Genomic DNA, 26768 nt, shown 5'->3' on the forward strand with positions numbered 1-26768 from the left:
ACTGACAGGATTTTTTTTTTACTCACTTTTTTTTACTTACTTCAAAGGCAATTTTCATTAGTTAAGTAACAAGCTGAGTTTATCAATAACCAATTAGATTTTCCAGTAACACAGGTGAGTTTTGCTGAATTGCATTTTCAAGAAGAACCAATAAAGGTTTCCTGATGATTTATGACATATTTTTTCATATAAAATTTTTCATTATATAAAAATATATATTCTATCTTTGTAATTGTAATGTTAACCATTAACATTACCGCAAGAACCTTTCTTCATTATAGCTTTGAAAACCTTGGCAGAACATTAGCCAAAGTTCTAAAAGGAGCTAATGTGTGAGATAATGTCATTAGAAGAAGGAAATGTTTCTGCAAACACTAATTTGAGGGAAGGAATTTAATTTGAGCACAGGGGGAAAAAAGAATAAAGAATTGAAGGAAGCAAAACAACTGAAGGGAACACAAATAGAAAAAACATATGCAAACTTAGAAAACATTTTCATCAATTTGACAGATGCTGCAAATTGTCACGGTTTACGCTGCCTGAAGGAATACGGAGTCGAGGATAAACGGAATAAGGCTTTTAATATATACCATTCATGGAGCACAGCGATAGACACACGTAAGTCAGTGATTTAGTCACAAGTGAGGAGACCCGACAAAACAGAACTGAAAAGACAAGGCTTATGTACAAAAGGATAATTGGGGAAACACAGGTGGATGGCATGACTAAATTAACAGGGACATGGAACACATGAGGAATAGAATAGACACACCTGGGAACTAATCAAACCAAACACGGAAAGACAGAAACTGGGTCACGGGCAAAAACACACTAAATGAGTCCAGGTGTGACACAAATAAAATTCTTTATTTGGTTATGTTGTGTGGGTATTTGCAGTGTGTTTCTTTATTTGGTTGTGTTGTGGGTATTTTGTCAAATTGATGAAAATATTTTCTTGATTTGCTGGTACTTTTTCTATTTGCATGTGTTTTCTGAAGTGGCAGTGCGTTGAGCTCTCTCAGGCACCGTACTACTGTGGCCAAATAAAACTACAAACCAGTTTGGATAAGAGATTTATCACAGGACTGACAATAAAAAAGATACTGACATGACTATTATAATTATTACACTTTTTAATTAACATGGACATCACAGTTGACATACACTTGACAAACCATATGCACTTGCTTAAGTGTTTTGACACACATGATAATTTTCAACTTTAGTCCATGTGAGGCTTTTCAGAGAGCAAAAAAAATAAATAAAAAAATACACTGTAACAATGATAATAATAACAAATAATAGTAACAATGTTAAGAAACAATGTTCTTAAAAAAAAGAAAAATAAAGAAGAGATGATCCATTCTGAATTATTTACATTTATAAGCTGTATAGCAAAGACAACAGAATCAGACAATATTGCAATATTAATTGGGTATGAGAAGGACTATTCATGTGAGCGCTGTTGTTTGGTTTTTAACCGTTGTTTAAGTCCTCTGTTAAACGCATTACCATTGGTCTCTAGTTTAAATTAGTAGATAAAGCATTCCTGAGTGTTTTCCCCTTTCCAGAAAAAGCAGATTGATACGAGAGTGGTGAAACATGATTCTTTAGACATTTAGAAACCAATTTGAGATCATTAAAATCAACAAAACTGTCGAAGATAAGAAGAATTAAGAATCTTTCTTAAAAAATTCAAGCCTCTCTAAATAAATTGAAGCCTATAATTTTAATATACAAACAGGCAATAAAAATTATGGACCAGAAACCAAAGAGATGGCATCATTGTGATGTTGCCATCTCTTTGGTTTCTGCTCCATAACTTTTATTGCCTGTTTGTATATTGAAATAATAGGCTTTAATTTATTTAGAGAGGCTTGTGACCATGATGTAACACAATATGATTAATGTGAAAATATCATTGCATGCATGTATAATTTTGCAGTTTGACACGACTCGTCCCTTCTAATAACACAGAAAGAATTAGGTTTGGTTTGACCTTTTTCTTACAGATGTACTCAATGTGACTATCAAGGTTTAAATTCTTATCTAGAATAATCCCAAGATACTTGACTTTAATCCACTGCTTCAAGAACTTCATTCTTAATCCACACCTCAAATACATCCCTTGCAGGCCTATTTTGTTTGGAGAAGCACATGAAAACTTTTTTTATAACATTAAGAGTTAATTACTTTTTTTTTTTTTATGAGACAACTCAAGCCATTTAAAAATGTTCAGGTGCTCATCTGCCAGGCTGGGTGTTGTAGTGGACACATGGACAACAGTGTTATCAGCATTCATCTGGCAGCCAACACAAGGACAGCAATTTGGTAAGTAATTTATGCACATTGTAAACAACAGAGGGCCAAGTACAGAACCTTGAGGTACTCCATATGTTGTTTGTCTGTAGAGATGACTTTATTTTATTAATTTATTTAGAAACATGGCACTAAGCCATCCTCTTTCAATGTGAGACTTCCTGTTCCTTTAGATGCCACATTTTCCTATAGCTAGAGGCAAACAGAGTTGGTTAAAAAATGGTTAAAGCTAGAAGGTATACAGCAAAAATCTAGATTAATTCATTAATAATTGATTAAAGTAATGAATGAGAGTAGTTAGAGTGAAGATCATGTTCCATGAAGATATTTTGTAAATTTCCATTAGTGATATGCATTGCTAAGAACCTCAGTTGGACAACCTTATAGGCGAATTTCTCAATATTTTGAGCATTTCGAAAAATGGACTCCTGTGACTGTTTGTTTTGTGGTTCATAGTCACAAAAACCTTTAAAGGGTCAGTATCCAAAAATGAAAATTATGTTGTTAAAAACAACAGACCCGGAAGAGAAGACAATGCTGAATAAAGTCATAATTTTTTGTTATTTTTGGACCAAAATGTATTTCCAACGCTACAACAAATTCTAACTGACCCTCTGATGTCACATGGACTACTTTGAAGATGTTTTTATTACCTTTCTGGACATGGACAGTATACCGTACATACATTTTCAATTGAGGGACAGAAAGCTCTAGGACTAAATCTAAAATATCTTGAACTGTGTTCCAAAGATGAAGGGAGGTCTAACGGGTTTGAAATGACATGAGGGTGAGTCATTAATGACATAACGTTCATTTTTGGGTGAACTAACCCTTTAAGTGACCGCCGAGCAATAATTCCACGCCAGTCCTGTAGAGGTCAGTGATGGCGCTCTTGCGCGATTTCTATCGCACAAAAAAACCCGAAGAAGGCATTTAGTCAACAACGGTGGAGGAATCGTCCTCGTAAATGTATTAATTGTGGCTCGGAGATGCCGCTGTCCTCCTCGCAGCAGCTCGTCATGGCGTTCACGGCGGTGCTGCTGGTGTTTGTGATGTTCCCGCGGATGTTCGGCGGCGGAGGAAGCAGAGACGGCAAGCCGTTCGATCCGCGGATCAGCAGTCAAGGTGCGGACCCGAGCGGACCAGCCTCGGCTGTGTCTGGTTACTTTCTGCCTGTGTGTTTACACGTATATGTGACCCTGGACCACAAAACCAGTAATTAATGTCAGGTTGTTGTTGTTGTTGTTTTTTTTAATCGAGATTTATAAATCATTTGGAAGGTGAATAAATAATCTTTCCATTTATATGTTATTTGTTAGGATCGGACATTATTTGGCTGAGAAGATACAGCTTTTTGAAAATCTGGAATCTGAGAGAGCAAAAAACAAAAACAACAACAACAACAATATATATATATATATATTTACACACTTTTTGAGAAAATCGATTTAGTACTAATTTAGTCCTCAACTAAGCATATTAAATATTTACGGTAGGAAATTTACAAAATACCATGATCGATCATGATCTTTAGTTTATAACAAAATGATTTTTGGTAAATAAAAATATGTAAATAAATAAAACGATAATTTTGAACCATACAATTTATTGTTGGCTGTTGCTACAAATATACCTGAATGCTTATGATTGCTTTTGTACTCCAGGGTCATATATTGCTGCATATAATTTAGTGCTTAGCAATTTTTTAGGTTTATTGTTGTTTTTTTATTACTGAAATTTTGTAATGTTACATCTCGGGTTTGTATGCATGCATATATGTATATATACATATATATATATATATGATTTTTTTTTTCATTGTATCTGTTTATCATTTCATATAGAGATGTTTAAGACCATTTTCATTTTTATATGTGTGACCAGTCACCAAATCATTGGATATTAAGTACAGATCATGTTCCATGAAGATATTTTTTACATTTTTATTTTCTACCGTAAATATATAGAAACTTAATTTTTAATTAGTAATATGCATAGCTAACTTTAAAGGTGATTTTCTCAGTTATTTGATCTTTTTCCACCCTCAGATTCCAGATTTTTAAATAGTAGCATCTCTCTTGTATCCATTTAGTCATTTTATTTATTCAGCTTCCAGATGATGTATAAATCTAAATTTCAAACCATTGACATTTATTACTGGTTTCTTGGTCCAGGGTCACATATGTCTTTGTTTTATTCATAAAGATGTGCAGAATTAACAGCCTCTCTGGAGCACAAGGATACCGTGGGTCTTAAAATGTCTCAAAAAGATCTTAAAAAGCTCTCATTTGGCTTTTCCACAGATTAAGACCTTAATTTTTGTATTTATTATTTTCCTCAGTATTTATGTCATGTTCAGATATCTAAATATACTTAAATCAAGAAACATTTATTTGAGATGCAAAATGATTTGAAGTGTCGTTTTAGGAGAACAGCTGTAGAGAACATATTTACAATCTAGAAAAGGTCTTAGAGAAATTAGTCTTAAACGAAACCCTGGATGTGTATGTGAAGGCCAGTGCTTGTGTGTGGTTCTGCAGGTCCTGGCTCTCAGCAGCAGATCCACAGGAGCGCTCCGAGCCTGGAGAACATGCAGCAGATGAAGAAACTCATGGATCAGGAGCTGAAGAGCGACAAATACAAACCCAGCAGCAATAAGGGCTACGTCTTCACCCTCATGCCCATCTACGCCATCGGTGTTGGGCTCTTCGCTGCGTATAAGTTTCTAAAGGTCCTGACTTTTCTTGTTCTGCATAAGTTTGTTATACAAAACATTTATGTAGGAGTTAAAAAGGAATGGCAAGGAACGTGTGTGTGTGTGTGTGTATATATATATATATATATAGAGAGAGAGAGAGAGAGAGAGAGAGAGAGAGAGAGAGAGAGAGAGAGAGAGAGAGAGAGAGAGAGAGAGAGAGAGAGAGAGAGAGAGAGAGAGAGAGAGAGAGAGAGAGAGAGAGAGAGAGAGAGAGAGAGAGAGAGAGAGAGAGAGAGAGAGAGAGAGAGAGAGAGAGAGAGAGAGAGTTTACAAACTAGTGTTTTTTTTTAAAGCATTACAGAAATAATTACAAAGAAATGGTAAAGTAATACTTTGAATTAAATGTGAAATTTTGCAGTGTTTTCTTGTAAAACATACTCTAATCTTTTTATTTTACAGTTTACTGTCATGATTTTTTAATAGTGATGATTTGAATGGGAAGTGTATTCGATTGTGATTAAAGGCACAATTAATTAAAAAAATTATAATGGGCCTAATAATATACAGTGTGAAAAATGGATCATTAAAAGTATGTTTTTAAATAAAATACTATTTCTGTCTTTCTACCTAAAAGTTTCTTTATAATTATTTGTGTAATGAAAACCAAAGCCCATTTCCTAGGGACAAAAACACCTTTCGTTCTTTTTTGTTTGCTTTTTAAGTTGCTTAAGTCTTAGTTTTTGTGTTTTCAGATAAAGTCTGCAAGCGAATCTGAAGCTCAAAAAGCCAAAACAGCTCGAGGAGTGAAGAAATCCGAGGAGACAGGTGTGTGTTGTATGTAACAAATTTTTAGAAGTAAAGTAACCAAAATTAACTTGATCTTTTTACATATTAGAGGTCAGTGTACTATAAAAGCATCCTGTAAGTTTCAGAACTCAAAACTTTGTCATTCGAGTAAAATCAGCTTTTATTGAAGCCAATTTGCCAAAACAACAGCTTGTGGAATGTTCTACTCTATGATGTAATAGTGTGGATAAACACCGCCTCTAAAAAATATCAATGCCTGGTTCTATGTCACTGACTGTTTAGCCACGCCCACTGATTCTAGATAACCGCCTGTTTAGAGCCGCCCACTGATTCTACATCGCTGCCTGTTTAGCCCCGCCCACTCATTCTACGTCGCTGTCTGTTTAGCCCCCACCCACCGCCCACTGATTCTACATCGCTGTCTGTTTAGCCCCACCCACTGATTCTACATCGCTGCCTGTTTAGCCCCGCCCACTCATTCTACATCGCTGCCTGCTTAGCCCCACCTACTGATTCTACGTCGTTGTCTGTTTAGCCCCGCCCACTCATTCTACATCGCTGTCTGTTTAGCCCCACCCACTGATTCTACATCATTGTCTCTTTAGCCCCGCCCACTGATTCTACATTGTTGCCTGCTTAGCCCCACTCACTGATTCTACATCATTGTCTCTTTAGCCCCGCCCACTGATTCTACATTGTTGCCTGCTTAGCCCCACTCACTGATTCTACATCGCTGTCTGTTTAGCCCCGCCCACTGATTCTACATCGCTGACTGCTTAGCCCCCGCCCACTGATTCTACATCGCTGCCTGTTTAGCCCCGCCCACTGATTCTACATCACTGTCTGTTTAGCCTCATCCACTGATTCTACATCACTGTCTGTTTAACCCCACCCATTGATTCTACATAGTCACCTGTTTAGCCCCGCCCACTGATTCTACATCACTGCCTGTTTAGCCCCGCCCACCGCCTAGTGTTTACAACAGAGGTTGCAGGTCTATGTAGAAACAAAACAATGAAGACAAGAAGACACTGTTCACGGTCAAGTTGAGGAAAAGTGTTTGTGTTGCCTTCCTTCTGATTCGAACATTAAGAATGTACTTTTTTTTTTTTTTATGAATTGTTTTTAATGAATATCCAGAACGTGTCAGTAAGAATTCGGTCCTTGTAATTTTCAGATAGATTAAAACTAAAAAACAACGCTGTACTGACTATATTACATGTAGCAACACACAAGTGAGTAACTGTTTTCATTCTGACTGGAGATTTGTATTTATTTATTTTCTAATAGATTCAATTTTCGATTTGCTGTATGCCTTCAGAACACATCAAGTGTCTGAGGTTCTTCAAGGCGTACAGTGTGCATGAATGAGGATGCTTAAAAGTGCTTTCTTAGAAATACCACCATTCATTTTATATTCTCAGGAAGTGATTTTTCTGAGACATTTGTGGTTTTCGACAGAGAATCAGCTGAATGAGCTGGAGCAGAGATTGGCTCAGACCGAGAAGATGCTCAACTCCATCCTGACCCAGCTGGACCCGCTTACCAACTGGTGAGAGCAGACGAAAATGAGAGGTTGAACACCTGCAAACCTTTTTCTTTTAAATAAATGTGGTTTATTCAGTGATGCAACAATGCACTTGGTTAAAGCAAATTCATAGCCTGAATGATTTGGTTATGCAAAAGCAAAAATGAGGTTTTCGACATTACAATGCACGCTGGTGGCGAGCGACTCAATGTTGGCTTTCAGCCGTGTGGCTTTGTTTATTCTGGGTGTTGTTCTGCAGTGTGAAGTCTGTTGCCATGGAGCAGAAGAGCGAGATCATGTCGCAGCTGCAGTGCATTCGGCAGCTAATGAAGAAGAGAGGCATGGAGTGTCCAAACATCAGGATAGAAGGTAAACACATCTGATCCCGTATGCAATTAACACAGTACCGCGCAAGCGTCTTAGTCTCGCTGCTGGTCGATAACAAAAACACCAACGCTCAGACTCATGGAAACAAGTGCCACATACAGTTAACTGTATAAATGAAAGGATTTAGAAAAATGTCTATGTATCTATATACACACACACACACACATACAAGTAAAAGCAGAACACTTTCAGTGCCTCTTAAATGCCTTAGCGCAATTTAAATATTTTGTCATGGTCCTCCGAAATGTGGTTTCCTCCAGCGACAATCTAGCCCTTAACACATATGAACGCATACTTATTTAAATATACTTAATTTAATTATACTAACTTTATACACACACTACTGTGCAACAGTCTTAGGCATGTTAGTATTTTCACCCCAAAAACTGGTGTTCGGCCAGTTCTTGATATCTTTTGCTGTAGTGTTTCAGTAGGAAATATCAGTTGTGCATTCAAAAATCTCACTAGATTTTTATTAAAATTAATGGAAAAATGAATGTTTGGAAATGTAAACTGATATTTCCTACTACAACAAAAATGGCTTAAAACTCCTTTTTTTGGGTGAAAATACTAGTGTGCTTAAGACTTTTGCACAGGACTGTACTTTACAAATGATATTGTTGCTACTTTATAAAGAATGAGAACAGAACTGATTAAAGACAGTGACAGACAGCACTCATCAGAGGGATTGATCGAGATACACTAGAAACATTATGTGTAGTTGTGTATTAATGACCCAGATCATAAAATACATTTATTAGCCTTTGAGTTAAGGGAAGCTTGGGAAATGAGAGCATCCAAGGAGTGAATGCTATTTATTTAAAATAATTTTTGAAGCAGCGGTTCAGGCACCTTTTAGGCACTGGTACCATTTTAAAAGTATCGAAATGGCACCGGTATCGGATAAAACCCAATCGATACCCAACCCTAAAAGATCTAAAAATCATTCTCAATAGTAAAGAATAGCAGAGCCAACACCACAACTAAAACGACAAAGGCACAGAGAAACTATGTTGTTGGACAGCCAATCATAATCGATCCTGCTGTCACGAGGTCGAGAATTTAAAGTGGCAGACGAGCGTGCACTTTCTTATCTTTATAGTTATTGTTCTTGGTGTGAACAGCGTTTTAGAAGTGCAACAAGTTCTAAGATAATATATCTATCTTCTGTTTATTTATTTTTTAATATTGATTGATTTTTATATATATTATTATTATTTATTTTTTCAAATAAGCAATCAGGCAATTATAAGTTTGACAAATCCTTAAACAATTTGCCAATTATTTATAAATGTTTATGTATTTTTAATATTATTTAAATAATTTAAAAAATCAGTCATTAAACAAAAAATAAAATTTGCAGTTGCAATTTTAATTATTTTTATGTATACCTATCCATTTAAATTATATAATTATTTTGGGCATTACAGTACTGAGAATGACATTTAATATTTAAAATGCATTTAATTAAATTTTTTGTATGAATGTTAAACCTAATTGGAGGCTGTAAACTTAAATGTTTTACATGCGAGTTTGCATTCATCAGTCAGTGAGTAAGTACTAGTTACGCTGCAGTAATACAAGTTTTAGTTTCTCACTACTAATGCAGATGACCACAGTAAAGAAACTAACATATCTTTGAAAATATATTGCAAGCAAGTTAGCTTGATAAAGTAGCACTTAATCAGCCAACATCATGTAGATCACGCTGCCATTCACAGCGGTGGAGTGGAACAGCGATGTGTTAGATGCCTAAGTGACACTTGCTCTGGTATTTTGTATTTTCATACACATTGCTGTGACATGCACTGTGTATGAAGTGTTATGTTTAATGCTGTTATACTTCTAAGCATGTATTTTAGCACTGTGTTGATGGGTATCGCAAATCATGTGGTTATATCTTTTAGAGCCGACATGTGAGCGCAACATAGACAAACTCATTGAGACTTTGGCCGCAGCCGAGACGCTTCCAGAAACTCACACTGAAGCACAGTCACATGATCACCGAGAGCTCAGGCCTGAATCTGAGGAAGAGGAGAGCAGAGCCGCGGCGGGAGAAGATGACGACGTGGGAAGCGAGAGTGACTCGAGTATGCCGTCCCTCGAGGACTCGGCTGACATCAGTGTAGATGATGTTACAGTCACTCCCAATCATCCAGAAGATCTGACAGCTGGATTACGAAGACGCAACAGGCCAGAGTAACTGTGACGAGAATATTTAGAGATATTTATTTTATTGCTTGTAATAAAGCAGTCAACACTACTTACTGGTTTCAATGCCTACGTCTACATATTTTACTGCATTTGAAGTTAATTGAAATCAAAATACACTTTTTTTTTTTTTATCCACAGTTTTATTCTTATTATTATAGTAATGTTTATAAAAGAAGTCTCTTGTGTTCATCATGGCTGCTTGTATTTGATCAAAAATGCTGTCAAAATTGTGAAATGTTATTGCAATTTAAAATAGCCGTTTCCCATGTAAATATATTGTAAAATGTGAATTATTCCTTGCGAGGCAAAGCTGAATTTTCTTCTTTTTATTTTATTATTCTTTTTTTTTTTATCTTATTTGTGCTAAACATTTGCATTGTAGCTTATTATGGTTACCACAAAATATTAAGCAGCAGAAATTCAGCTTTGCATCAAAGGAATAAATTAAATTTTTAAATATATTCATATAGATGACTGTTATTTTACATTGTAGTAATATTTAACAATATTACTGATTTTACTGGATTTTTTAAATCAAATAATTAATCAGTGAGGTTATTCCAAAGCAGAAAATGTCATTTTATTTATTTTTTTATTTTTTTACCACAGTGTAATAACTTGCTGACCTCATCAAGGGCATGTGGGTGGGAAAATAATATCAAGGCAGCTATCTGCCTTTTGTGGATTGTGTGTCATTTGCATGTTTGCAGTGTCCTGTGGAGGAGGTTTATCACAGCTGCATGATTCTGGTATGACAATCATATGCTATGAAGCTTTTCAGATGTAAGGACCTCAAACTAGAGGTTTTTAGAGAGGCATTAAAGCTTTGAGCTTTAGTTTTTAAACAATTTTTGAGCTTGAATAAAATATCAAACACTAAATGTGATCATACGTGAGATGATGTTCATGCACGCTGTTGCATTCTGTGCCACTTTTCTCAAATGTACTGCTTTTATAAATCTGCTTTTCACAGCCTGATCGGTTTCATGTTACATGTTTCTGTTTCATCATTTTGCCAATCATATTTTGAGAATATAAAGAAAAAAATATGAATGTTCTAAAGTAATGTTGATTCCTAAATCAAAATGTTCGGTAATATTTTTGGTGACCGTTTCAAACCAACAATTGCTGCTGTGTTTTAGGCATCATTTTAAAAACATGCAACCAGTCCTATTTGAAACATATTTTGTTGCATGTCCTTTGAATGATGTGATTTAGCATTTTGAGATCAATGGATGTGATTGGCATGTGATCAGACACTGTCCATCCTGTGCTCATTGTTTTTGTCTTGCATTTGGTGTGGTTTAGATGAATATATTTATTATAAACAACTTTTGAAAGCCTTAAATAAAATAAAAAAAAACATGCGCTGGTGTTTATTATTGCACTTTGCATTACATTTCTAAGGTTATTAGTCTTTAACTGCCAATCAGATCAATGCATGAAGGCAAGATGCTCACTTGTTATTAAATCCAAAAGAAATGGACTCTGTATATGAAATGAAAGTGTGTTTCTGGGATCTTCGCCCTCAGAAGTCTCTAGAGTTTAGCAGATGGTGTGAGAAAACAACAAGGTGTTGCATGGATGGACTGCAGCAGCTGAGATCTTCACAATACTGTCAGGTAAAAAAAAAAAAAAAAGCAAGTTTGGAACGGTTCTGAATGTTGTTTCTGACCTTATACATCCATTTATAGCCAAAGTCTTCACAGTATTCAGCCATTCACTGATCTTCTGATATTGCACACAAAATCGGCTAGATTGGCTAGTTTCTATGAAATATCTTTCAGTCAGGCTAAAGTCATGTTTACAAGCTGACAAAAATTTAAATGTTTTAAATCACTTTAGAGGGAGACCAGTTTCAGACCGGATTTGATTTCTTCAACAGATATATATTTTTATTATTATTATTTATTTTTGCAATCTACAACAAACAGTCTATTATTGGTTGTTTGAACTGTGACCGACTGCTTTATAAGACAGTATGGTCACACTATCCACCTTAGTTATTTTCTATTAAATGTGTGAGACTTCCGGTTAATTAACTAGAATAATAACAACGTGGAGTAAACGGTAAAACTATTTGAGGTACAAACTTATACAGTCTATGGTTAAAAAACAGTGTGTTTAAGATTATGACAGTAAATTTAAAATATAAGAAGTAATGTTATCAGTTATAAACAGCACAACGGACTGTTACACCGGAAGTGTCACAAATTCAAATTAACTTGAATACAAACGGCCGCTGTGCTTGTCCGTTAAAAACAAGACGAGTTCCTGTACGAGAAAGAAAAGAATTGGGAGGTTCTTGGTCTGAATAAGTTGTAAGTCTGGTCCACTTTGCATTTTGACTGATAAAAATGCTAGTCAACTAATCAAGATACAAACAAATAAATAAATAAAAGTGAGCTGACGGTTTCGGTTAGCAAACTAGCTCAACCGTTCAAAAGTTCCAACGGTACGTTATATTGTAAACTATTTCCTAACACTTTAGAGAAAAGTGTTACCTTTAATCACAAACTAGTCACCAGGAATCCTCAAAGAGTGTAGTTACTCCTGTGAGCGACAGAGGACGCTACAGTGTCAAGAATCAAACCAAATCTCAGTTCTTGAGCACTGTGTAAGTTACTGTACTAGTTGTTTTATTGTTGTTTGTTGAGTCTGGCTGGCAGCATGGACATAAGATGTGGATTTAATGTGAGTTAATCACAGATGGAGAGAAATGCTGTGAGATTTCACCTTCCAGATTGAGTCCATTGGGGTCGGACGTCCCAGAATAATCTGTTCCCATCAATTAGAGGCATGTTCAGCTTTAATCAAGTGCGTTTACAGTCCTAAAGGGATGTGCTAACCACATTTGCCCTCGTACCAGTGCCTGTCTCTTTCTGGGAATAGACTTTTAATTAATATGAGTGCGGACGGGGTTTAATGAGACGTGAGATAGTTTTTCATTATAAAATGTCTTCTGATTATGTGATTGCTGCTAGAATTATTTTACTTTTTGATGGATCTCTACTGGTTTGCTTTAGGACATCACACTCATGATATTGGGATGTCAAAACAGACTGAAGATGATAACTAAAAGTAAAACTGAAACTAAAATAAATAAATAAAAATGTTGCTTGAAAAAAAAAACAAAGTAGACATTAACAGGAAAAAAAAACTTTTTAACATTTTTTTATTTAGTTTAACTGATGTACAGAAATAACAAAAATTAAAGATGTATAAATTAAAAAGTGTAGATTTATTAATAAAATATTACTTAATATTAAAGAATTACTCAAATGAAAAACTAAACAGAAAACAAAAATAAAAACTGATTTTAATCAAAACTATATTAGTTTAATTATACTGAAATAAGAATTCAATTAGCATAACTTTTCTCCTATTCTTTTTAATGGAAAGCATGCATTATGTTATTGCTAATATTTATTCTTAATTATTTTGAGGGTTATATTAAACACCAATTGTTTTTATTCAAATATTAGAAACCATTCAAAACATTTCAATCACATGCACGCTCAGTTCAGAAGTTTGAAACGTTTCTAAAATTGTGTTTTAATAACGTGCCTCAAAAGTTAAAAATGTCATACCATTCCGATCAAGTAAAAACTGTAATATTTCGAAGTGAAACATTTTTCAGTAGAGGGTTGAAATGAGCCTTCATCGTTGTTTTTCCCTCCTGTCCAGAGCTCATCAGAACAGACCTGCGCTCCATCAGTTGAGATCCAGTGCTCAGAGTCTAAGATAACCACAGACAGTTGAGGGGGGATGAATTACATGACTAACCTACGTACAGCTGAATCAAGGTCAGTTTTGGATATGTGAGCCCTGTGCTCCTTGAACACCTAAACCGTGTGGTGCATCAGTGAGCAACATATGCTTTATTTGTGGACGTCAGGAGAAAGAGTCTGAAAAGAAATGCAATGCACTTTGGTGTCATTTTCCAGCTTTATATTTTTAGACTCTACAGTGAAACTCCGAGATGTGGATGAGTTTGTTTCTTCATCAGATTTGGAGAAATGTAGCATTGCATCACTTGTTCACCAATGGATCTCTGTAGTGAATGGGTGCCGTCAGAATGAGAGTCTGTTTTGGGTTTTAAACGGTGCTTTATCTGTGCAGACTTCTCTCCTGATTCAGACCAGAGAACTTCTTTACTGAAGGAAGCAGTATTATGGATAGAGGACTCCATATTTTAGCTGATTTGAAGTTAAAAATATCTTGATGATTGATTTGTTCCTTACAAACACACAGCTCTTGGCTTTATAGGACTGATGTACTGGAGTGGTGTGGATGATTGTGATGTTTTAATCAGCTGTTTGGATTCTCATTCTGACGGCACCCATTCACTGCAGAGCATCCATTGGTGAACAAGTGATACAACGCTAATGTAATGTATCAAGTTTTCGGTTTATTACAGGTTCACTTCCCAGGTCCAAGAGCTATGCACTTAATGCATGACTATAGGAAAGTGTCTGGTTTAGTTCTATTCTCAAAGGAAACCTTAATGTTCATGTGTTGCCAAAACAGCTCACGACATGTTAGTTTTAGCTCCAGAGGAAAACACATCAAGCTATGAGGTCTATGATTTGCTGTTTTCTGAAGTTGCACAGAAATGAGGGATAAAATGAAGTTAAGACTCATCTGAGTGGCTGTAGCAGCTTCTCCGTGGCTTTATGAATTATGAATGTCGGTCCCAGTCTTGCTACTATTTTTAATTTCGCTTTTGCAAACAGGATTAAGACGCTGGTGTGTGGGAATGCATGTGCGCCGCATGTGTCTTTAGACATGCAAATGTGTTTCTTCATCTTCAGAGCTTCAACACTGAATGCGACAGTGCTGCTGGGTTTTTCCTGGGGTTTATAACACAGGTGAATCTTTGACACGGTGTGAATGTGTTCACAGAAAGCAAAAGATGGAAAAACAGCTCTGCGTCCGAGGCCGAGAGATTTAGAAGTAACATGTATTCATTGTGATAATTTAGTCAGTAGTTTGTAATTTAGCTAAGAACATTAATTGACACACAAGTGCAAATTTAAAATGAATCATATGCTCATAAATCATTGAATCATATGCTCATGAACCATTAAGAAAACACCACCCTCCTTTAAATTGGATGTTTCTGCTTTGCAGTATTACTCACTTTGATTACACAGAGTTTCCTCTTAGTATATACATTGCAGAAACATGATTCTTTTGATCCACCTTATTTAGCAACCAAAAGTAAGCTTGAGATGCCTTCATTATCATCACATCGTAAATAAGGTGGACACTGCACTGCTTGTTGAATAAATAGGTTTGGTTGACATAGATTATCCTCTCTTTGTCAGGTCAGGTGTGTATTTTAGTTGAATATTTATGAACATATTCCATCATTGATTCAGTGAATGCTTTGATTCAGCAAGTTGATTTACTAAAGATTCATCAGACTGATTCAAACTGTAGCTCGAGCGAACTCAGTTTGTGAATCTCTCTTCAAATTACTCTTTAAAAGTAGTTGCTCAAAATAGTCATTTGTTCGTGAATGTAATGGTTGCATGTATTTGATTCACTAAAAGAATCGGTTCATTCGAATCATTTATTTGAATCAACAGCTCCTTGGCATTTTTTGATTGCCACAATTTCCTTTTCATTTTTCTGTAACGCAATCAATTTGACCTTCAGATTTAGGTCAAATGAGTTATTTTGCAGTGGGGTTGTAGATTCATCATCAACGTAAAGACCATTTACATTTGACAAGCTATTAATTAATTAAGACTTGGTAGAGGTTTCTAGACACGTCAGTATAACAGCACATCTATCATCTCCATTAGTTTTTCAACTTCTCTGATTAGTTTGTAAAGGCTTTATTGTAATTTGGCATGATTAGTTTGGACAATTATGTGCACTTTTTCCTATATCTGAACTATAATTAGGCCCACACATAATTTGCATACATGTCATTGTTTGGAAAATACAAATCATTACTAGATAGATAAGAATGAATGATTATTAATTTATACATTAAATGTCTGTTTTCCATGATTTAGGCTTATGTTGCCAGTTTTCTAGCAAACAGTAATTTCACAATACAAAAATATGTATATATATATAAAATATTGAGTCCTGTAGTTGACATTGTTCCAATCCCCAAAAAGTATTTTATGGAATGGTTCGATTTTATTAATAATAAACATACATTTTATAAAATGGATTTAATTCAAATAAATCTGTCTGTGGACAAAAAAAGTGGTAAAAAAATAACTATATATATTGTACCATATTTAGCTGTTAAGTATCATGATGCATGACACAGAATATTTAATATTTAGTTTTAAGAAATCAAATGTAACTAGTTAGAAACTATTTGCTATGTATGTATACAGGTGCCATCAGTTGTCTTCTTATGAATGACTTGTTTGTCATTGAGTCAGTTTTGCTGAAGCAAAGTAAGCCCTTCGTTACCAAACACCAAGGATATAAGTAATTTGCAAAATGTTAAACCTTAAACTGTTTGTTACTTTAAAACTAACCTCCATCTGGGAAATCACAGGGATATGCAACAAGTTAACAGATCAAATATTCACATAGGTCAGATTTATCAGAGAAAAGCTGTTGCTATCAAGGGACAGATCATTGATGGAAGGTTTCCGAGGAAATGTCATGTTGCCAAAAGATCTATTAAAATACAAAAATACAGTAGTTTATTTTGATACTTAGTGTGACTGCTGTATTTTGTAGTTTATTTTGATGCACTTAAAATTAAGGTATTTATTAAAATATCTTAATTTTGATGTATCTCTGGCCAACCATGCATATATGACGTCATTTGTATATTAATATATTGATGTCGAATGCCACTGATGAGAAAGGGTGTGTCCGTGAGTGAGAGAGAGAGACGTGGAGAGAGAGAGAGCGCGCGCGCGTGCTCTTGTTGCTCCGAAGCGCGAGCCGCAGGTGGTGATGATGGATCGATAGAACGAAGAGCTGCGGCTTTCTTTCACCTGTCCGCGCGCTCGGTTCGATCCGTCACTTCAATGAGGCTGTTCGTGAACTATTGGAGTACTCCAGGTAAGCCACAGCAGCACCGTAGAGTAACGTTACTCCCCTCGCGTCATGTCTCACTCTGAGAGATGGGCAAGTTCGACGAGCACGAGAGGGTGATCCTCAACGTCGGGGGCACGAGGCACGAAACCTACCGGACCACGTTGAGGACCCTGCCGGGCACGCGTCTGGCCCTTCTCGCCTCCGAGTCGGACCTCGAGTCGGTTCTGGATCAACTGCAACAAGTCCCGGGCTTCATCGAGTACAACGCGCGCAGCAACGAGTACTTCTTCGACCGGCATCCAGGTGTCTTCGCCTACGTGCTCAACTATTACCGGACCGGTAAGCTGCACTGTCCGGCGGACGTGTGCGGGCCGCTGTTCGAGGAGGAGCTGTCCTTCTGGGGCATCGATGAGACGGACGTGGAGCCGTGCTGCTGGATGACCTACCGACAGCACCGGGATGCCGAGGAGGCGCTGGAGGTGTTCGAGATGAACGTGGACAACGACGAGGACGACGAGTACGGCAAGCGGCTGGGCATCGAGGAAGTGGTGTCCGCGGACGGTACCGTCTGCAGGTGGAGGAAGTGGCAGCCGGTCATCTGGAACCTGTTCGAGGACCCGTACTCCTCCAGAGCCGCTCGGGTAAGAGCGCAGCGCGGAGTCGCCAAACGGTTACGCGTGGCTCCTTTGCGCGCTTGCGCTTCCAAACAACGCCAAAACTCATGTATGCATGCACACAAGTCTGTTTTGTGTTTAAGTTCCCGTGCATACTAGTAAAATGCGTTAAATGCGATAAAACTGGATGTTACTAAGTGCTTGTGCGTGAATCTAAACCAGTTCGTTTCCAAAACACGCCAAATCACATGCAAGTCTGTTTTGTATTTAAATTCCCTGTGCATAGTAGTAAACGTGCTGGAGTTGTGTGATGAGAGAGAGTCTTATCTACTTGAATTGTGTTACCAAGTGCTTGTGCATGCATCTAAACCAGTGCGTTATGATTAGATGGAGAGGTGTTAAGATCAAATCATGACAGACTTGGCGAACACATCACAGACCGCGCATGCATGAGTGTTTTTCATCTAAAGATATGCATTGGTAACAGTACATTTCTCCAGGCAAGGCATTTTATCCTCTGTTAAAGCAGCCTTGGTTAAATTTGGCCTGATCAAGGGAGAGAAAAGAATCGTAGCCCTCCCACACGTATGTGACAGAACAATGGAATGGAGGTTATTTTGCGTTAGTCGCCTTTTGAAATGTTTTAATTAACTGATTGGTTGGAGGAGGCAGTTTACATCAGTGGAAAAGAAAAAGATGAATTATTGAGATTGTTGCAGGCAAATTCAGATGCACTGTAGAGATCAGCCATATAACATTTTAAAGGCCTTTTTCTTTGTGCTGCTTTGGTTTCTGAGTAACTTCTTTTTTGCTCTGATTATATGCAGATCAAGGAGATAGAAATCTGCTATCAGTTTTTTTTAGTTTAAAATTTTTGTTTTTATTGTTAGTTGTTGGAGTTTTTTTTTATGTATACATTTTACCATCATATTTGAAATGGAAGTTGTTTCTTTGAAAATGCTAGTTTAATTTAGAGAAACAAGGACAGTTTAGCCAAAGAGAGACTGGTCTTCACATTAAAGGAGTAGTTCACCCAAAAATTAACGTTTGCTGATAATGTCATCACCCTCAGGTCATCCAAGATGTAGATGAGTTTGTTTTTTCATCAGATCTGGAGAAATGTAGCATTGTGTCACTTGCTCACCAATGGATGCTCTGCAGTGAATGGGTGCCGTCAGAATGAGAGTCAAAACAGCTGATAAAAACATATCAATAATCCACAGCACTCCAGTCCATCATTTACTTCTGGCTAAAATACAAATCCTCTAAATTGCTTTCTTCAGTGAAAAAGTCAACTCTTCTGACTCGGGCGAAAGGAATCTGCACAGATTGACAAAAAATGTTTTTGGTTGGATTTTGAAAACAGGAGATGGACTTTTTCACTGGAGGAAGCGTTGTTATGGATTAGATTCAGATTTTGGCAAGCAATTATTTGAAGTTAAAAACATACTCCTAATGGATCTGTTTTTCACAAACATGCAGCTTTTGGTCTGCAGAGCATCCATTGGTGAGCAAGTGATGCAATGCTACATTTTCTCCAGATCTGGTGAAGAAACAAACTCATCTACATCTCGGATGACCTGAGGGTGAGGACTATTTCAGCAAATTGTCATGTTGGGTGAACTATTCCTTTAATGTTGGGTAATTCTTCAGCTGGTCTGTGGTCAGTGAATGCACATATCAGAAATGGGTTAACTGGTCCAATCTTGGTTGATTTAATAATTTTTACCTGCAGAGGTGGACCAAACGAGGAGGCGATGTGCTCCTGTTGATCTAATCAATAATTAATTGTTTCTCTAAACGAAGAGTCTACTGAATACATTTTTAATGAACAGAAACTGTGACCTTGGCACAAACCGTCTCCCAGATTATAGTTCTTGCAATGTTCTTACAACACGTATGTTATTAACCAACACACATTTCCCAGAATTCACCATGCAGCTCCTTGTTTGCATCAATTGTGCTCTCGTGATGGCTTCTTCCTGGGTGTGTGTGTGTATGTTTTAATGCGCGTGCCGTAGCCACTTAAGAGGTTAACACTGGCGCACGTCTGTGGATGCTGCGCCGAGACCGTTTCCATGGTGACCCGATCGCTCATCGGCCGCCCGTGTTCATTCAGAGCGGCGATTGATCTCAGGAATCCAGTCGAGTGCGAACCCTGCGCGTGTCTGCTGCTTTCCTCTGGCGCTGTCGAAAACGAGTGTTTATGACATGTTGTGTGTGGATGATTCATATGCTGGAAGAATAACACGGTCATACAGAACGTGTGTGTGTGTGTGTGTTTATGTGGGCACAGATGATCTGAATGCTGATGCTGGCAGCCGATGTCTTGCAGCTTAAACTTTCCTGTCAGTCATTTCTTTAGATCAGTCGGCGAGCGCTGATTATAATGTGGAGTTTTGTGTGGTTTGAGGCTGTGGGCGTCTTCGTGGGATGTTAGTGTCCATGTGCGGTTACAGTAATGAAACAATCTTTTGAGAACAAGCCTTGAGTTGATGATGATGATGATGATGATGATGAGGCAAAATGTCTTTGTAAACACAATATTAACTACCATATTTTCCGGACTATAAGTCCTGCGACTTATAGTCAGGTGCGACTTATTTATCAAAATTGAAAAAATTGGAATATAATTTTTATTTATCGAATAATTAGAGCAGAATGAATATTCAAATGTTCGACTATCCGTGCACACCCCTAATTTTATTAAAATAAATGTCTTTGTGAGCAGCTGAAACATCTTTCGAAAACATTGAGAATCTTAAAGGAGCAGTTCACACATGGTTCGCATGGCTTTTAAAATTTCTTAATTTTTTTTAAGCTGACATGATACATCATTCAAAACCCATTTTTCAACCACAGTATGACAAATGTCTGTGTGAAACAGAATAATTAACTAAAGATGTAGAAAATTCACCTTAAAATGACCCTGACCTGTGTGATGTTTGTTCTTTGGGACACAAAGATATTTTGAAGAAACATTTAAGGCCCAAAGAACATTGAGAGAACAAGCCTTGAGTTGGTGTAATTGATGATGAAGGTACTTTTTAGTTGCATTAACAAGCATTAAATGAGTAGTAATAGTTTTTTGGCTGATTGCATAGTTTAAGTCTGTATGTACATAAACCAGTGTTTTCAGTCCAAAGTCCAAAATTAGCATCTTCCTCAGAGTCCACCGTTTATAGGCTCTGCGTGTCTTTTTTAGGGCAAGACAGTAATTACAGATCTGTCTTTCTGGAGGCTGATGGGAGGACACTGCGAACCGCTGTAGGTGTAAACCACCGGAGAGAACGAGAGAGATGCGTTTGGTGGAGAAATTAAGCCCAACGCACATTGCCGTGTTAAACAGGTACCGCTGGATCAGGCTTTCATGTCGACCTCGTGTGAATCTTTCACATGTGTATTAGCGAGCTCATTTTGGCCGGTCTGAAATGCGCGACTGTCTTTTGTGTTGGGATAATTGCACGGCTGGCTTTTTCCTGTATCTGCACAAACTGCTTTCAAGTCCTCCGCTGAAACCGGTCCGTGGCTTCAAAAGAGTAACACGGGCCTAATGAAGCCGTTCAGACCACCGTGGCAAATTACACAAACACACACGCACTCGCTGCTGTCACTAATCGCTGATTAAATAGCAAATCAAACTTTGTTTTTGTGCTGTTGTACAGATGCTGAACTCCAGCCAGCTCGTATCACACATAATCGCCTACGTTCACCCTTAGATGACACTGAAAACAAAGCCGCTCTACTAATATTTTAGCGATAATGGAGGAAAACTTTTTAAGCTTTCTAATGCACTTATAACAGCCAGAACAACACTGAGAAATGATGCATTTGCACAGTAAAGTCATGCATCATCAGCCAGTGCTTCACGCTGAGGTCTGGAATGACCTGAAGAAACAGAACAAGCTGAGAAAGAGCGAAACCTAAAACCAGAAGAACTGTGGCAACGTCTCCAAGATGTTTCAAGAGACCTACCTCCAAAGATACCTAAGAAACTATGCACAAGTTCACCGAGGGCAATACCTGCTTTAAATGCAAAGGATGGTCACACCAAATGTTGATTTGATTTAGTTAACAGAAGTTAATTGAAGAAGAAAAGCTATTTATAGCATTATTTTTGACCGCATCCTCATTTTACACAAGCATTTTTACACAAGTGCCTTTAAACTTCATTGGATGGGTCATCGGATGCCCATTTTCCACAAGTTGATTTGATTCTTTATGGTCTTAATGAAAAGTCTGTAATGTAGTTTGCTTAAACTTTCTCAATGGTTGTATAAAACAACACCGTTTTTACCCTGTCAAAAACAGCAAGCTGAAATAAAAAGTGCATCTTGTGTCATATGCTCACTTTAACAGTGCTGTAGATTTGCAAGTAGGTTTCTTAAAGCATCTTGGAGACATTTCCACAGTTTTTCCGTGACTTTTTTTATAGGAAAATTACAGCACAGACACAATAATTTTATTTGAAATATATGGTAATCTCAACTTTTTAGACAACAGTCATGAAAGCTATTTAAAAGAAGATGCAGATCAGATTTTGATGTTTCATTTCTATATAAAGACCTGACACATAATGGAAACTCGTGCTGCCCCCCCGACCAAGACATGTTTTTCTAATGTCTACATCATTTCCATCCGTTCAGACGAGATCCTGTCTTGTTTTTTTCCAGCGTCTTTCTTCTTTAAACACATCCTCTTCTCTTGTTGTGACTGTCAACTGTTCTCACGCACGCTTGTAACTTTGCTTTAGTTTATTCTTCAAAAACACAGTAAAAATAGATTGCTACGTCATGCCTGTCACGCTCGGCCTCATGGGAGGTTATAGGGAGGTCATTCTCGTACCTCTACAACAATAACAGCTACCAGAAAGACTCTGAGCAGGAAAGAGCGTGCACTTTCCTCAAACTCGCTTCAGGTGTACAAACAGCTAAAATGAGTTGCTGTCTTCATCAATCCAAACACACACACACACACACACACACAGCTCAAGGGCAGCCTGTGCTAGAGATATTACACACACACACACACACACACACACACACACTCTGGTTATCAGCTCAGTGTCTCCGTGTGGCTCTCTTTATTTGTTCGTATTTGATCAGGATTATTGTCAGTCTTCTCTTGTTCTCTGATAGCTCTGATTCTTCTGTTGTAATGTGGTGTTAGGAAGTTCTGGGTGGTTTTATTGTGTTGATATTTAAAGCTACATTAGATTTTGAAATATTGCATACGTATGTATATTGCGGTGGCTTGTGATGATTTTAATACTTAAGTGAAGTTATAAAAGGTCAATGCTTATCGCATTTTTCTTAAATACTATGTGGCCCTTGTAGGCCTGCACGTGTGTCGTTTAAGCATCGATATCGCGATGTACGAATCCACAATAGTCACATCGCAGGATGTGCGATGTAGGCGGTCGTAGTTGATCCGTTATTCATTGAAATAAGAAACATTACACGGGCCAGCTGCTCCCCGGCCCTTGACAAAATGTGATTTGCGGAGTAATTGCACAGCTTTACCATCATAGAGTGAAAGTTTATCATTGACAGGACTGAAAACACATGCAAGTTTAACAGGGCACAGAGAGAGGGAGCGCGCGAAAGAGACCGATAGACAGAGAGCGCGTGAGAGAGACAGAGAGAGAGAAAGCGCGCGAGAGAGAGACAGACAGAGTACATTAGAAGTACCAATGTTTATAGAAATGTATATGGATTTATTTTGCATGTAATTTTTTTTTTTTATGAATATATATGTATTTTTGTTTTGTTTGTTTCTATTCTGCTATGTACAATGCTTTGGCAATATGTACCTTTGCATGCCAATAAAGCAATATGAATTAAATTGAGAGAGAGAGAGAGAGAGACCGAGAGAGAGCGAGCCATTTTCAAACAACACGAGCGCTGTCTTGCTCTCTCTCCCTCGCGCATAATTAATCAATTGACACGATGGTGTCGATGTTTAAATCATTTAAAATGAGAATGTAAGTGTGCACACCCCATTTTTGTTTGTAGGAAAAAATATCGCAATATATATCGCAGAAAAATAAAATATCGCAATGTCATTTTTTCCCAATATCGTGCAGCCCTAGGCCCTTGTTACTATGCGGTTTCTAGGATCTGCTTCTTTAGTGGTTTTTAAATGTAATTGGATTTGTTATTATTGTAAAAATTAAATTCCAGTTGACAATTTTGATAATTTGGCCAGAAATTGTGATGATGATAAAAATAATGGTGTTTTTATTGTTATTCTGAATACCAGTGATAATAATAACAATAATTGTAATTAATATTAATAATAATAATGTGATTGCAATTTCAAATGTGATATTTTCAAAGTTGCTGTGCTTGTGTAGCACTGCAGAATTTGGCCAATATTAATTGTGATATCAATAATAATAATGATTTTTATTATTATTACTAATAGTACTACTAGTACGGAATAAAAAATATATTTTTACATATTTAATGTTGTAAAATTTCACTAAAATGAAGTTGAGTATTTAAGAAAAATAATATAATTATAATAAAAATTATAATCCATATGGTGATTGAGTTTTATTTCATGTAGTACTAAGGTGTTCTGGGTGGTTTTCTATTGATCCGAATCAAAATAATACACAATTAACACTAAAAGCCTTCAGATTTCAGGCTCTTCGTCTTTACTCCCTTTTTCTGTTTGTTGTGTCTTTCTATGTTCCTTTTCTTCCCTTTCTCTTCTACTCTCTCATATTTTTAGGTGATGTTTTGGACGGTGTGTCCTTTCTGTCTGCAGTCTTCAGATCATAATATTTCTCCAAAGTGGGACAAACCCGATCCAATGATGGAGATCCGGACGTCTGATCCGAGTGACCCGTGTGTCCTTCTCCGTCAGATACTGAATCAGCTTTGCCTCCAAACGGCTCGTCTTTCTCCCAGAAACAGACTAAGATTTCACAGCTCCTCTTAAAAACCTTCCCCTTCTAGAGCGTCTCCAGTGTCATCCTGCTTGATTTGCTGTCTCTCGGCGAGCGCAATTTAGAAATATCAGCTTGTATCTGTCGTACGGTGTAGTTTACATGTCGACTGAGTCATAACGCTGACGTTTAAGACCCTTCACTCTCTGACGGTGTGTAAAAACACTCCATTAAGTGAAGGCCTCTTCACCGCCTGCTGTAATTATCCTGTTGAGTCGAGTTGAGTCCAGGTTTAACCAGCACTCTGTTAGGAGTCACTTCAGTACACGGGAACCGTCTCCTCATCTGAATGACTCTCAAAAGCCTGTGTCTGTCTGTTAGTCCAGCTCTCTGTCTGACGCTCTCGCTGTCTTCATTCATAACTTTAGACACCAGAGCAAACTGAAAGCCTGATGCTGGTGACATGAAAATGGCTTTTGCATCCCAATGTACTTGCATAAACCCACTTATTTCTGAGTAGAACAGAGAAATATTGTCAGAAAGTAATGAAATATGGAGAATGTAATGAAATAATCGATGGACTGTAAACCCTAAGAAGTTCACAGAACTCAAAAGTTTTAATAAAGTTAAATAAAAGTTTACATAAAATTAAAAATTACATTTCCAGTTAGCTTAAATTATCTCAATGTCATCTTATAAATATTGATATTTCTCAACTTATCATTTGGGAGTATTTCACTCAAATGTTTCTCAATTTTTCAACTTATATAATGTTGGAAATACACTCAAATGCAGTCTTTTGCTGTCCATCCTCATCCTAACCACAGGCTCTACTCTTCACCACAACAAATAAAACCAACATAACACAAACCTTGGTAAATTCTAATATAACACAACATTTAAGTACTAACTTATGTCCCTCTGTGTTAATCTTGTGTAAAAACACACAAAATAACACTTAATTTCGACATTTATTTTCCTTGTTTTCTGCAGATGCATGATGCAAAGCATGCTGGGAACTATAGTTCTATAGAAAGCGCAATTATTTTAAGTTTACCTTACTACAACAAAAATTTTTTTGAGTTTACTGAACTTATTTACATTAAGTCCAATAAACTTTCATTATTATTTGAGTGCAATTAACTAATTCAATTTGATTAATTTAACTGTTCAGTTTTACAGTGTAAGGAATCGGAAAATGAAAAAGATTTGTACGATAGTGAAAATAAGTGATTGGCAACTTCAGCTGAAAATAATATTATTATTGGCAATATTGTTATTACTGTAATAGTAGTAGTAATATATAAATTCTTATTGTTTTCCACATTTTATTACTACTAAAATAAAAAACTAAATACTTACTGTTATAATGTTTCTCTGTAATATAGAGTATTTCAGAAAAATATATTTTATTATTATTAAAATATTAAACAAAAAATAAGATTTCTTCTTGTAAGAGATCAGTACAAAAATAAGTAAACCGCAGATTCATTTATTTTTTATTACTACTACTAATAATAATAGTATATAATTGTTGCTGTTATGATTATTGGTACAATTTTTTTTTTACAAAATTTAATATTGTAATATTTCACTATACGTGTATTAAAAACAATGCTGTTGTTGTTATTATTTATAGTAATAATATTTTAATTTCATTATCATGACTATTACAACTAAAATATTAAAAAGATAATTATTTCTGATATTTCACTTTAAAAGAGTATTTAGGAAACTTATTATTCAAAATATTAAACAAGATAATTAATAGTATTGTAATATTTCATGGTAAAATAAAGAAAACTTAAGCAAAATAATATACTAATTTGGATTTACAATAACATTTTTTTCTTTACAAGAAAATAGTAATTTCTTGTTACTTTAAATCAATTCTATCTTTAAATATGTAAATGACCTCCGTTGTGATTGGCTGAACTCACAAATACTGTAGAAGGCCATCATGAATATGTAAATGTTGGCAGTCGTATGTAAATGAGCTCATAACTAAGATGATTTATGGAATGAGACGCTTCAGTTAATAAGTGAGGAAGCTTTGTGAATTACCAAAGGAAAGACAAAATCAGTTTTTCATCATGCAACCACTTAAAATCTTTATAATATTTGTATTTTAATTACATTTTCAGTTTATTTCGAGACCTTAACAGTCAGCTACAACATTTTCACACATCTGCTGTTGAGTGATAATAATAATTAGTAATTTTTTAGGAAATGAAGGTATAGCGTGTGCTTTAGTAATGATGAGTCTAGACTGTGATCTTC

At 36.5% G+C, this 26768-nt stretch overlaps 2 protein-coding genes across 3 annotated transcripts in view; both read left to right on the forward strand.

Annotated features, from left to right (window-relative positions):
- The first annotated feature begins 3208 nt into the window (after positions 1-3208).
- Positions 3209-11318, forward strand: ccdc107 (coiled-coil domain containing 107). Its single transcript, XM_052554989.1, has 6 exons — positions 3209-3444; positions 4860-5050; positions 5770-5842; positions 7286-7376; positions 7612-7721; positions 9647-11318. Exons 1-6 carry the CDS (start codon positions 3309-3311, stop codon positions 9940-9942), a joined length of 897 nt encoding a protein of 298 aa, XP_052410949.1. The 5' UTR covers positions 3209-3308; the 3' UTR covers positions 9943-11318.
- Positions 11319-16839: 5521 nt separating this feature from the next.
- The window catches only part of kcnc2 (potassium voltage-gated channel, Shaw-related subfamily, member 2), a 36493-nt gene continuing 26564 nt past the window's right edge, over positions 16840-26768 (forward strand). For both annotated transcript variants that reach the window (XM_052554987.1, XM_052554988.1), the window contains exon 1: positions 16840-17620. In XM_052554987.1, the coding sequence (XP_052410947.1) occupies positions 17066-17620 (555 nt within the window). In that variant the 5' untranslated portion in view covers positions 16840-17065. The remainder of the gene's footprint in view (positions 17621-26768) is intronic.

Source organism: Carassius gibelio, chromosome B4 (genome assembly GCF_023724105.1).
Source record: "Carassius gibelio isolate Cgi1373 ecotype wild population from Czech Republic chromosome B4, carGib1.2-hapl.c, whole genome shotgun sequence".
In the NCBI taxonomy this organism is placed as follows: Eukaryota; Metazoa; Chordata; class Actinopteri; order Cypriniformes; family Cyprinidae; genus Carassius; species Carassius gibelio.

Excerpts from the sequence above, each read along its gene's own strand:
- ccdc107 (XM_052554989.1), top strand. The coding sequence starts at position 3,309 with ATGCCGCTGTCCTCCTCGCAGCAGCTCGTCATGGCGTTCACGGCGGTG. Across the intron at positions 3,445-4,859 it reads TCCGCGGATCAGCAGTCAAG|GTCCTGGCTCTCAGCAGCAG; the intron begins GTGCGGACCCGA and ends GTGGTTCTGCAG. Across the intron at positions 7,377-7,611 it reads CTGGACCCGCTTACCAACTG|TGTGAAGTCTGTTGCCATGG; the intron begins GTGAGAGCAGAC and ends GTTGTTCTGCAG.